At 42.8% G+C, this 13,841-nt stretch overlaps 2 protein-coding genes across 2 annotated transcripts; both read right to left on the bottom strand.

Moving 5' to 3' along the window:
- Positions 1-6,068: 6,068 nt before the first annotated feature.
- LOC121772739 (glucan endo-1,3-beta-glucosidase 11-like) lies at positions 6,069-9,053 on the bottom strand. The gene is made up of 3 exons (XM_042169948.1): positions 8,911-9,053; positions 7,716-8,818; positions 6,069-6,612 (listed from the first exon to the last, which is right to left on the bottom strand). Exons 1-3 carry the CDS (start codon positions 8,969-8,971, stop codon positions 6,538-6,540), a joined length of 1,239 nt encoding a protein of 412 aa, XP_042025882.1. The 5' UTR covers positions 8,972-9,053; the 3' UTR covers positions 6,069-6,537.
- A 3,803-nt stretch (positions 9,054-12,856) lies between these two features.
- LOC121772740 lies at positions 12,857-13,841 on the bottom strand. Its single transcript, XM_042169949.1, has 2 exons — positions 13,500-13,841; positions 12,857-13,114 (listed from the first exon to the last, which is right to left on the bottom strand). The coding sequence occupies exons 1-2, from the start codon at positions 13,611-13,613 to the stop codon at positions 13,031-13,033; spliced, it is 198 nt and encodes a 65-aa protein (XP_042025883.1). The 5' UTR covers positions 13,614-13,841; the 3' UTR covers positions 12,857-13,030.

Here is a 13,841-nt window from a genome sequence, read left to right as displayed (position 1 = left end):
CACAACATGATTATCGAAGATGAAGGTCCAACACTGACTGATTGGGCCAATGTCCAAGCCACGGCGTGGCCACTGCCAATGTACGTATGGGGATACCCCATGAAGAGGCCGATCGAGTCCGTGCATTTACCGACTTGCGCCAACGACGAACTCATATTCGACTCTAGAACGATATAATTGAAGAGCTATGGAAGCGGATGGGTCGTCGTTGATATTTAGAATGTAATTTGTTTAGACTTTTTTTTGTTGAAATGTACTTTTTTATTTATTTTTTATTTAATGAAATTATCATTGCATTTTCTCCGTCCATATTCGTGTCGAAATTTTAATTCCGTAAATTGTTTAATTTGGTGAATTTGTGAATTTTTATTATCGTGAATGTCCGTCGGGATGTCCTTGGGGCGATTAGGGCACCCGCAATGGGGCGCCCGGCACGCCCTATGGCGTCCATCGTCCTCGGGCGCGGACGATGCCCCCATTGTGGGTGCCCGCCATCGTCCGTCCCCTTCGTCCGCGGCTGATCCATATGGCGCGCCCTATGTCGCGGACGATGGCCTATCGTCCGCGCCATTGTGGGATCGGCGGACGATGACGCGGAGGATAGGCCATCGTCCACGCCATCGGGCGCCCCATTGCGGAATTGGCGGACGATGACACGCGTTTTCGATTTTTTATATAAATACCTCTACCCCACCTTCATTTCTAACGTTTCATTTCACGATTTCACTCTCGAAACTCGAATTTTTATTATTACTATGAAATGGATTCAAGTCCCAAGAGTCCGATGTTTGGGGAGGCTCGTTGGCCTGGTACAGAACCGGATGAATATCGACCGTTCGACGTCAACACGCAGTACGATCCCGAATTCAGCACGGAATCGTACGGTTTGGATGACATGGAGCCGTCTCCAAACCGACCTGTCGCCCCCTCCCGCCGCGCCGCCGCCGCCCCTTCCGCCTCCGCCAAAAAGAAGTGGGCCCGGCACAGCGCGCAGAAGTTGCCACCTCCGGGAAATTGTGAAGAGTACGCCCCCGGTCGTACGAACTACCAGCCGGATGAATCCCTCATATTGGTGAGGTGTTGGGTAGACATATCGGAGGACCCGATATTCGCGAATAATCAGAGGCAGCAGGCGTACTGGGAGCGCATCACCGAGCGCTACAATGCGGCGAAGCCGCCGAGCGCGTACAAGCGGCAACGGGAGCAGCTACGCAAGCACTGGGACCAGTTGAAGAAGCAAATCAACATGTTCTCGTCGGAGTACGAGAAGTGCGCGAGGGCCCAGGGGAGCGACGTGCGCTCCAAAGCGCTGTTGTCGTACCAGTCCCTGTACGGCGAGTTCAGGCAAGAGGCCATCTGGGCGCTCTTGAGGGACAAGCAGAAGTTCCAAGGCGGGATTCTGCACACCGGGGCGTCAAAGAGGACGAAGAACACCGAAGCTGGTGGTTATACGAGCGGTGAAAGCGGAACTCGTCCGGTGGACCTCAACCGGCCGTACGAGGACAATGAGAGTTCCGGCACACCGATGTCCTCCATGCGTCCCATAGGCGTCAAGGCTGCGAAGGCCAAGGGGAAGGCGGTGGCGACATCATCCTCGACCGCCGCCGACCCATCGCCGATCGAGGTCCCGCTCCCGACCCCGCACCCGTCGACCGCCACGTACGAGAAGTTGGCAACAGCCTCGATGGCGAGGACGTTGTTGCAGATGCACAAAATGCTCAAGAAGTGTACGGACCCCGCCGAAGCCGAATATCTCCGAGGGTTGATCGATGAGCTGCGCCGGAAGTTGGGAATTGCGTAGATTTTAGCTAACTCAAAACGTGTAACTTTTGTTTAATGAATGCAATCTTCGCTTGTTTTTAGTTAATCGTTGTGTTTTTAATTTAGTTTGCATTACATTTTTTAAAACATTTACATTAATTAACAAAACAATAATATAACATTTAAATTAATAACATATAGGGTGCGCCTTAGGGCACCCCATTATAAGTGGGGGTAGGAGAATAAAACTGATGACGTGGCGCGCCATAGGGCTCGCCTTAGGGCGCCCCATTGCTTATGTTCTTAATGTATATAGACTTATCCAATGTACAATTCTACTTTTCAATATTTTGCGTGATATGTTGCGCATGATACAAATCTGATTTGCTTTCAATATTCACTTAAATGAATCCTCCCCTCATTGGTCTGTCGATATTGAGAAAGATGATTCAGCATAAAATAAATTCAATTTCTCTCTCTTTCAATGAATAATTTGATTCGAGGTTGTTCGACAGTCTAAGGCCATCCACAACGCTGTCTCTATACCGTCTCTTAAACCGTCTCTTAACTACTATTTGAGCACTATTTGAGGGCCCCACTATCCTTTTTTCCTCCATCTCTTAACTAAGAGACGGAACCTGCAACGCTCCGTCTCTTAACCGTCTCTATACCGTCTCTTAATTACTATTCATTCAATTTAATTTATAATTTTTTTAAAAACCCAATTCAATTTAAACAAACACACTTTATTAAAATTAAAACAATATTACAACTTAACATTAAAAAAAACGAAGACATAATTAAAATTCTAAAAAAATAAAAATGACATAATTTAATCTTCTCCGCCAAAGTTTTCCCAAATATGCTCAATTAGATCCTCTTGGAGTTGGGTGTGGGCGCTAGAGTCGCGTGTCCTTGCCCGAATAGCCAACCGTTCTTGTATAGATGGATGCGCTCCACTTCGCGGCGGACTACTTGCGGTTGAGCTTCCGGGGGATTCGGGGTCGAACCAATTTCCGGCATCGGGTCCTTCGTCTCGGACAATCATGTTGTGCAAGATTATGCACGTATACATGATGTCGACCATGCTCTCCATGAACCACGAACGAGCCGGGGCTTTGATGATGTTGAAGCGCGCTTGGAGAACCCCGAACGCCCTCTCCACATCCTTGCGCGCAGCCTCCTGCTTCTGCGCAAAAAGAGCCTGCTTTGGGTTCGCTGGCCTGCCGCACGTCTTCACGAAGGTCGGCCACTTCGGGTAGATGCCGTCGGCGAGATAGTACCCCATTTTATACCGCCGGTTGTTGGCGACGAAGTTGATGGCCGGCGCTTTACCATCCAAAACTTCGGTAAAGAGGTCGGACTGTTGGAGCACGTTTACGTCGTTGTTCGAGCCAGGGACCCTGAAGTACGCGTGCCAGATCCAAAGTCGGTAGTCGGCAACGGCCTCGAGTACAACGGTTGGGTGGGTGCCTTTGTGGCCGCTCGTGTAGGAACCCCTCCAAGCCACCGGGCAATTCTTCCATTGCCAGTGCATGCAATCGACACTGCCAAGCATCCCGGGGAATCCGTGCACTTGTTCGTGCAGGTTGAGGAGGAACTGACAATCCTCCGTGGTTGGCCTCCGGAGAAATTCGTCACTGAAGGCTGCCCGGACGCCTCTGCAGAAGTTGAGCAAGCACAAGCGCCCAGTGCTGTCTCCGATGTGCAGGTATTCGTCGAATATGTCGGCTGTTTGTCCAGTCGCAAGCTGTCGGATGGCTGCAGTACATTTCTGCAGCGTCGTGTGGCTGGGACGACCGACCGCGTCGAACCCTTCTCGGAAGAACTCCTCCCTGGCCGCCAAAGTATTCGCTATGTGGAGAAATAGCGGTTTCCGCATGCGGAAACGGCGACGGAAATAGGTATCTCCCCAAATCGGGTTATCGCAGAAGTAGTCGCGTACTAACCGTGCGGCGGCTTCCTCCCGGTTCCGATTGATGTACTTCCGGGAGCGTCGTGGGGGTGGTGCGGCTTCCTCCGCCTCTCGTCGTCGATCTTCTTCGAGTGATTGTTCCATTAATTGGCGCATTTGCTCAAAAGGATCCATTTGTTTGAGTTGATTGAAGATGGAAATTGGAGTGATAGAGAGGATTTGAGAGGAATAGATGTGTGTTTGTGTTTGAAATGAGTATGGAATAGAATTATTTATAGAGTAAAAAAATTAAAAATTTAAAAAATGAAAATAAATATTTAACGGTAATATTACCGTTTGAAAAAAAAAAATTATTAAAAATCGATTTTTTTTTAAAAAAATGAATTATTGCGTCATCAGTGACGACGCCCACTCGCGGGCCAGCAAGTGGGCGTCACGCACGCATGGGGACGTGCCACGTGTCCCTGGCGCGTGGCGAGACATCTCGTCTCGTGTCTCGCCGAGACGAGCTACGCGACGAGACGGGCGCGAGCTGGAGACGAGATGGGCGCTGCAATGCGTCTCGCGGGGGTCTCGTCTCTCCGAGACGAGACGCGAGCCCGGCGCGAGACGCGTTGTGGATGGTCATCCTCGACTCCCCACATATTTTTTCTTTTGCACCACTTTTTCATCTATGGTTATTTTCGATCTATTTGCAGCCCACAAAATTAAATCAAGGGGCAAGGGCAAAACAATCTCACATTCATTTTGATATGTAATGTGCATTTTCTATTTTGCAATATCATTAGAAAAAAAATGAAAAATGTTAGTATGCCTTGAATTTATTTAGAAAAAAAAAAAGAAAAATGTTAGTATGCCTTGAATTTATTTCCTAATTGGGATAAGATTATGTTTCCGAATTAGGATAGGATCTCATGTGTGCCTATTTATATGTGAGTAGAGCACATAATTCTGTGTTCTTAGATCGTGATCTTAGATCTGAAATCTGTAACTGCAGTCATAATACAATTTGTTCTCCGTTCTTGCCCGTGGATGTAGCCAATTGGTGAACCACGTAAATTTTGTGTCTCTTTACGTTCTTTCGTTTGTCGATTATACAATTGCTCTATTCTGTCATAACAAACTGGTATCAGAGCCAGGTTGGCGTTGGGTCTGGTCCGGTTTGAGAGACCCATGTTCGAGTGGGGCCGACGATCCTGACAAGTCTGAGCCGGGCCCATTATGTGTTTCGATGTGGTCTCGGTCGGAGGGGGAGGTTTGTTGAGGACAAACCTATCCCACATCGGAAATCTGAGGGAAGTTGGAAGGTGTATATAATTCCTATCCAACCCCAATTAGCCAATTAGTTTGAGGCCTTCTAGGAGTAACCCAAAAATAAATCCGTGTGGGCTAGACCCAAAGCGGACAATATCAAACTAATGTTGTCGACGCCGTCAATCCCAACAAACTGGTATCAGAGCCTGGTTTTTGGACTAGGGTTTTGAATTCCGCATCTGTTAGGGTTTCTGTGTTAATCGATCAAGATGTCTGCTCTGAACGTGAAGATCGACAAATTCACCGGGAGAAATAGTTTTGGCTTATGGCAGATGAAGATGCGATCCCTGCTGAAGCAGTGTTTGTGGGCACCGCTCAAAACAAAGAAGGCAATGGAGGATGATGAGGAGTGGACAACCTTAGACGAAAAGGCCCACTCGACCACCATGTTGTGCCTGTCTGACGATGTTATCGTCGAAGTTGCTGATCATGAGACTGTTGCTGCCATTTGGACGAAGTTGGAGAGTCTATACATGACGAAGTCTCTAACCAACAAGTTGCTCATGAAGCAACGTTTGTTTCGATTACGCATGCAGGAAGGTATGCCCCTTCAGGATCATCTGGAAAATTTGAACAAAATTTTACTGGATTTGCGTAATGTTGATGTCATGAGCTGCTAGTTGTCCGTCAAGGTGGAGATTTGTTAGTATGCCTTGAATTTGTTTCCTAATTGGGATAGGATTATGCTTCCTAATTGGGATAGAATTATGTTTCCGAATTAGGATAAGATCTCATGTGTGCCTATTTATATGTGAGTAGAGCACATAATTCTGTGATCGTGATCTTAGATCTGAAATATGTAACTACAGTTATAATACAATTTGTTCTTCGTTCTTGCCCGTGAATGTAGCCAATTGGCGAACCACGTAAATTCTGTGTCTCCTTACATTATTTCATTTGTCTATTACACAATTACTCTATTCTGTCACAACAAAAAATGTATAATAAATTTGAAATGCAACATCATGAGGTGATTAGAAAGTCAGTAACCGAATTTTCTGACAACATCATGAGATTATTAGAAAGCGGAGTATAAATTTCAGGATATGAGCGAATAATATTTAACATAGGATCCCAATTCATCAAAAACGAATAATAATAATAATAATAATTAAAGAGGTGAAATAAATAATAGTGGGGGTCCATGATCCACAACATAAAACCAAATCTAGGGTAATAACAGGAGGAAGATGATTGAACATGTGCTTTAGTGCTTTTAAAGCTCATACCCTAGACAAAAAAATACAGAGGAAAAAGCAAGGCTCAATTCTATCCTAAAGTAACAAAGGATCAATGCATCTTTCTCATTCCCATCACTCAAATAATTTAGACAACCTTTCCTAAAATTCTTCATATCACTAATGAGGATGTCGCCTCAACCCGCGTGGGCTTACTCCACACTGCAATAGGAAGCGGTACGTAAGCTTTTTTGTGTTCGAGTGAAGGAGAAGAAGAATATGACAATGGAATCTGCCTTTTCCTAATCCGAAGCTTCCTGTTCTTCCTTTTCAAGTTGTCTCTGTAGATTGATTCCCTTGGAATTATGATCAGAGATGAAATGCTACTAAGTCTGAAACCATCAGGCACAAAATAGACAATGCCCCTCGGATAGGAAGTCTCTCCTGCAAATTAAGCAGATCACATATTCAGCTATCAACAAACATCTCTAATACTCAGAATTTTGCTATCATAAATGAGTATTAATAACCATGGCATTGTAGAAGCACTATGTTGGATATCCCTTCATCTAGATGCTACTTTCCTATTTCAATGAATCAACCGGCATTTTGCTACAACTTTAACTTTCAACCACAAATATACACCAATTGGGTAAAAAGTAAACCATGTGGAGACTTTGCAAATAAGAGTATATCCATATATAATGCTGAAACATTATCGTTCTGACTACACCAATAGCTGTTAGCCTAAACATAAACCATAAAGAGTATATTTTTTTGGTATCTACCTTTATGTCTCAATACAAATTTACCTAACCTAATTTTAAACCAATTTGGTAAAGGGAGCAAAACTACCCTCGCACATACTATGCGCAAGAAGATTCACACTCTGAATAAGAAAGATTCACCTTCAAAAGCAATACAACAGGGTGGGAGGGATTTAGTGTAAGGAAAAATCATAAGGCTGTGACATCCAAGAAGAATAAGGCATGATATGTCTGATCTGATTACGAATAAGCAGTCAAATATATATAGACACATTTGTTGGTGATCTGTTCTGTACCCTTCTAGTCATCTCCTAACTCAAATGAAATTACATCATCTCAGTAAGGTTTTTTCCGTAAATCCAGTAGCACTAGAACAACAACCGACTGATAGTTTTCTTCATTGCCAAAAAAACCGAACACAGATTTCTAATATCCCCGACTTGATGGCTGGAATAAAGACTATGCATAACATTCTAAATCCTTTCTTCAAATCCTAAACAAGCTTCAACTGTCAAATGAGATCCTTCTTCTCTTCTTTTTCCTTAATAATGAACCTCCTAGCAATACAACTCGTGTTTCGATGGTATAATCATATACTGTGCTTGGTTCAATTCAACTCACTCCAATCCTAGTTTTTAACTCTTACTTCAATAAGCTACAGATCTAATCTACAATCACCACAAATAATCAAAATGTTCCTATCCTTAGCAGTTAATGCAACAGCTGTAGCAATCTACTAGATCGCAGTAAAACTGGAGAGATTGAGAGAGAGAGACTGACCGCGTCGTCGGCAGTAATTGCCAAGTAGCCGTTGGAAGAGTTGACCGGCGAGAACCCTGACAACGACGGGACGCCATCAGACACCGAAGAGTTGGTACTCACCAATCCCGTCGTATTGAACCCCAAATTATAAACCGGCGTGCCATCGGGCTTAAACAGCCCGAAATTCCTCTCAGAGGCCGGGCCGGGCTTCTGATTCTCATTAAACAGGGCGAAAACGTGCACATTTAAGTCCGCATTCGGCCTCATCGGCGTCCCCTTCTTCGCGGCCACCAGCTTCAGCAGATTCCCGTTGTACTTGCGCGCATTATCCGGCGTGGCCCCGGCCTCGTCGGCGTCCCCCTTGGACGGCCACCCTGTCTCCGAGATCTGCAGGCACACCTTCTTATACCCTAGCTTGTCGATGGCAGCGTAGGCCGCGTCGACCTGCGCGTGGAACATGTTGTCGTAGCGGAGGCCCGATCCCTGGTCCACCATCCCCGAGCCCGGCCCGAACAGCACGAAATCGAGCGGCACCTGCTTAGGGTTCGATTTGTAGGCGAAGAAGGGGTAGGCGTTGACGAGGAAGGGGGATCCGACCTTGCTGTGGAAGTCGAGGATGCAGGAGAGCTTCGGTGCCAGATCGCGGCGGAATGCGCCGGCGGAGGGCGGGTAGGAGACGTCGAGGACGGCGAGGTTGTGCGCGGTGGAGACGGAAACCTGCTTGTCGAGGTTTAACGAGACGAGGGCGGTGTGGATGGACTCCATCGCCGGGAGGAGGTTGGAGGAGAGGGCGGAGTCGTTGAGGGTGAGGACTTCGTTGCCGACGGCAATGCAGGTGATTTTGGTGGCGGGGAGGTAGCACTGGACGTTGGATTTGACCCAGGCGAGGGCTTGCTTTGGGTCGCGCATGCGGGCGAGGTATTCGTTGCCGAGGCCGACGATGAATTCGACGCCGGTGTTGGCGAAGGCTTTTAAGACGCGGGGGTCGGCGTCGTAGAGCTTCACGCTGCGGGCGCCGATGGATTTGACGAGTGGGACCACCGATTCCGGGTGGGGGAGGTTGTTTGCGATCTGCCCGTAGTTGATTCCCAGCGGAGATGCCGAATTCAGCAGCAATGCCGCTTCATAGTAGCATAAATATGTGCAGTGTTAATTAATAAATAATGTGAGCTTCAGAGAAATGAAGAAATTATTGATGCAGAGCTATTTTTACCTGAGAAGAGGAAAATCGGGAGCGAGAAGGAGCGGCGGAGAGGATTTCTTATTAGCTCCATTGTTGGTGGTGGATAGAGATAACAGTGACGTTATTTTGACTGTTGAACCTTGTCTCTCTGAGTGATGAGTCTCTCTAAATAAAACATCCTTATTTTTCATTTCAAATAAAAGAAAAAAGATAGTACTACTCTATTTTCTTACTTTTTCGAGTCAGGCTGCAATTTTTACTTTACTTTTATTGCATCATTTCTTTTGGGTTAATCTCATTTCAACTTTTGTGAATGATTGCCATCAATCAATCACAAGTATGATGTTAACATATTTTTAGGGAGTACTTTTAGTATATAATGTGATAAGTAAGTACCTTGTGATTTAGGAAGTATTTTTTTTAATAAAAACAACATTGTAATTTTAGTTAGACATTCTCATTTTGGTTATTTTTGCTTGCTACTTTGAACTAATTTGAGTGAAATTAATTTTATAGTTATAGATCGACTAGTGAGTTCATATATATTTTGTCCTACAATTAAAGACTTATGATAATGTATTTATCGGATTTAACCCATTTAAAAATACGCTTGTAGGAGGAAATTAAGGAAAACGAAAGTTTGGCAGCAAACAGCAGTTGACAGATGCTAGAAAGATCTAAATGTAAGTTTTAAATTGGTCGGGCTTATTGATATGTGTGATGGGCCAAGATCCCCTGCTGTGCACAGCAGGGGCTGTGCCACACATACACACACATTTATTTGTTTTATAATAAACAAACTTAATATTTTAATATTATAATTTAACAATTAAAAATTCTATGTATGGAACAGCATCCCCTGCTGTGCTAACAGCCACAGCAGGGGATCCAAACCCGTTGTGTGATAGCATGTGCTCTTGTTATACAAGTCCATCATCTAACTCTTTCTTAATTATATTCATTCTTTATTGTCATACTTAGAATTTTATTCTATCTGCGTCGTAGGAGTATCTCTTAACTTTCATTTTTTAACATTTTCTTCTTTACACTTTACCTTATTTTGTCACATATATTTATAACAAAGTTAAATATAGTTCACCAATATATACATTAATTAACATAAAATGAATAATACTTCCCATCTGTCCTTAAAAAGTAGATAATTTCTGAAATGACGCTGATTTCAATAGACAATTAGTAAAGTAATAAAAATATAGAAAGAAAAAATTTGAAGTATTATTAGTAGAAAATGAGACTCACTCCACCTCATCTTATTAGAGAGAAATAAGTTTCCTTAAATATAATTGGTCTATTTTTAATGGACATATCAAAAGAACAAATGTAATCTATTTTTAAGGGAAATGTAATATTTTTTAAGGGATGGAGGGAAATGATTATATCTTCACTCACAAAACATAGTCCACCACTGCTAGACTTTAAAAAAAATTGTGTAGTACTACCAACTACCAAGATATGCACTATTTTTGTGTGATGGATGGAAGTACAGTAATTATTTCAAGCTTTATTTATTACCTGTACATAAGATGACTTTCCAAATATGTAAATTCAATTATTTCGTTTTGTATCATACTAGCTCAGGCTCATAAATTTTTAGTAACATGAACTTATTTAGTACACCATTCAGTTTACAATTATTAGCATAACTCATTTAGAATTAGTACATCATACAGTTTACAATTTTTAACATGAACTCATTTTGTACCATTCAGTTTACAAATAGAAATATGAAGTGTATTTCAAGAATCAAGACTCGCCTAGACCGTATTTAGTTGACAATAAAATCCTTCACAATGTGATACTTAGAAATTAAATCATTATGAGGGTATTTAATTTGTGGGTTTCATGTTGTATTATCGGAGAATTTTTCTTCTTTTGTGATGAAAGTTGAAACGGATCCACTTTCACATGGTTGCAAAATGGAGTATTTGAGCTTGTTTAGATTCCTTGCCTGCTTCACCATAATTTCCCTCATTTGTTGATAATCATACACTCCATATTTTATTTTAACGGCCATCAAAAGTAGTACTCCTAATTGATTAAGGAGTACAATCTTTCCACCGTTTGTTCACAGAATAAATTTATTGCAGAGCAAAAAGGCGATTCCGTCGCCTTAGCGGCCCCCACACTCCGGCCCGACATTATATGAGGGGGTTCAATCAGGGTACGCAGTAGCCCGTTAAGGGGGAGGCCTTAACCCTTAGCGGCCCCCACACTCCGGCCCGACATCATGTGAGGGGGTTCAATCAGGGTACGCATTAGCCCGTTAAGGGGGAGACCTTAACCCTTAGCGGCCCCCACACTCCGGCCCGACATCATGTGAGGGGGTTCAATCAGGGTACGCAGTAGCCCGTTAAGGGGGAGGCCTTAACCCACTGGCTGCCAGAAGCCCATCTCCCAAGGCATCACGCTTGTGCCTGAGAGATGGAAGCAACTACACGACAGCAGTGGGATTCGAACCCAGGCTCATTGCAGCAAGATCTTACCCTCCGTTGTCAACTGCGCTACGCCCCTGTGGGCCGTCACAGAATAAATTTATTTTTCTATGCATAAGTACTCAACAAGAGATTTTGGCAAATACAGTATTGATGAGTAGGATATTATAATGTATACACAGAGCTAGAGGTGTATACATACATGGAGTAGTGTCCTAATCTTAATAAAGATTCTGTTTCCATTGTTGAGCTCTTCCTTTTTTGGTTTCTTTTTTTATATAGGAGTAGTAAATTTTGGGATGGGATGATATTTGATAATAGAATAATAGGAAAAGAGGTGTCACTCCTTGACATTTTGGTGATACTTTACTTGAATTTTGGTTGCTTGGCCTACAAATATCCTCTTTGCTGCATTCCAAAAATCTTCATGTCATCTTTACTGGATAATCATGATGATTGGTGAGGGTTATACGTGCCATAATTAAACATAAATTGATTCTTGAGAAATAGAATCATTATGGTTGGTGATTACTGCGACTGTAGAAACTAGAAAGAGTGGATCGCCAAAGATGGCACCAGCTAATTACAAAAATTAAATAAAATAAACGACAAAACTTTTGTTGCAAATTGCAATCATCCCACCCGCCTTCTCCCCACTGTCACCGTGCCTCCTATCCCTCTCAAAATAAAAATGCCGAACTACATCATCTTTATTTGACTCAAAGTAAATTTTTGGAATATACCTATATGTTTTATGATAGTTCCAGAACTTAATTAGTATATTAATTGTGATTGAATTCCACTTCATTTTTATTGCAGGATTACTTCATTTCAACGTTGAATCAAATAGATGCAAAGAATTACGACTCTGAAACCGATTTCAATTCCCACTCCAGTTGCTGTTGTTCCCACTTCCCAGACAGAACCGAAACCGAAACCGTATAAACAAATCTGTCAGCACCTCCAATTTACATATGGCAATATTATAAAATTTGAAACTTTTGTAGGACTTACAAATACCATACCCCACACACAAGAATCTAACGGTCATGGTTTTCAAGAATTGGGTTCGTGCTCTTTTGCCAATTAACTACCCCTTGCACACTTGTCGTGTTATCAATATCATCGACATGTGCTTACAATAAAGAATATACATGCGACAGCTATTACAACTCACCAAAAAAAACATGCCCCATTTCCTAACAAGTTTGGCCGTGCTTGCGCATCAAGGTCGGTGCTACCTCCAATCATAAGTCTAGCAATCTTGATTTTCAAACCATTCCTATTATTCACCTTCACGTGATCACCAAAAGAAACGAGACACAATCCTTTTTCAAAATGAGGCACAGTACATTCCTCTAATTTAGTTTTGATGGGGATTGCAAGAAAAAATAAATCCAACTATGTCTAATCCTTGATTTCAAATATGAGTAAATGACACCAAGTCCGTCCATCAATTACTAATCAGATCTGGTGAAAGCCTATCAACCAAATTATGAACAATCAAGTGAATGAAAAAGCAATAGGCACCAAATGGCAAGTATGATTATTGATTAAAATGAAAAGTAAGGTTATAGTAGCAAAAACTCAAAGGGATACATTGGAAAACTATCATCCATGAGTAAATCGATCAAACTGGAAGTACGTATAGAATCACACTCAAACACGCACCATAACTTTTTGTCCCAACACCAAATTCATCTGTGTGCCGTCACCAAGCTCTCTATGAACCTCAAACCATCGAATTTTGGAGCATAGCTTCCCTTGTCCATGGATTTCTCCTTCATAAACCAAACACAATCACAATAAGTTACTAACAACTAAATTCAATGCTTTAAATTAGATTCATCGCCATCTCATGTTCATGCTAGTGTATGAAGATTTTGGGGATTAAATTACCAATGCTATTGTCGTATAGGAATTTTTGCATACCAATTAAGCAAAAAATCATTAAAAAACAAAAAACAGAGTATTTCTGCGTAACAATTAAGCCTCAATTTCATCTGCTATCCACATTCTCCAAAAATCACTATTCGTGAAGGCACAAAGGAAAAAAAGAAGATCTGCAGCCAAATATACGAAAAACATTGCGATTTTCTTTGCAAGCAAAAAAAAAGGTTCAATCAACCAAAATAAAGGCTGTATATAGAGATGAAGAATAAGTACCCGGTCGGTGGTTGTAATGGCAGGGGCAGGGGAGGCGGCGGAAACGGAGGAGGAGAGAGCGAGGGACGAAGCTGCGATGAGCGACGCGACGAGAGTAGAAGAGGCCTTCATCATCTCTTCGTCGCCGTAGATCTGCTGCGCAATGGTGGAAATCCGACGAACAGCCGCTCGCCGGATCTCGTCTTAAAATATTCGCCCTTCCTCTCCGAGTTTCGCACCTTCCCTTGATAGAAGTTAGTAATTTAATTAACCTAGATTTTGCTATTTTCGAATAAATATTTGGACCCCGGATCTATTTTCGAAATTTTTTTTCCCACTTTTCAAATTTTCCATTTACAGAGC

This window comes from Salvia splendens, chromosome 16, assembly GCF_004379255.2.
Source record: "Salvia splendens isolate huo1 chromosome 16, SspV2, whole genome shotgun sequence".
NCBI classification, from domain to species: domain Eukaryota; kingdom Viridiplantae; phylum Streptophyta; class Magnoliopsida; order Lamiales; family Lamiaceae; genus Salvia; species Salvia splendens.
This window is presented reverse-complemented; position numbering and strand designations above follow the sequence as displayed.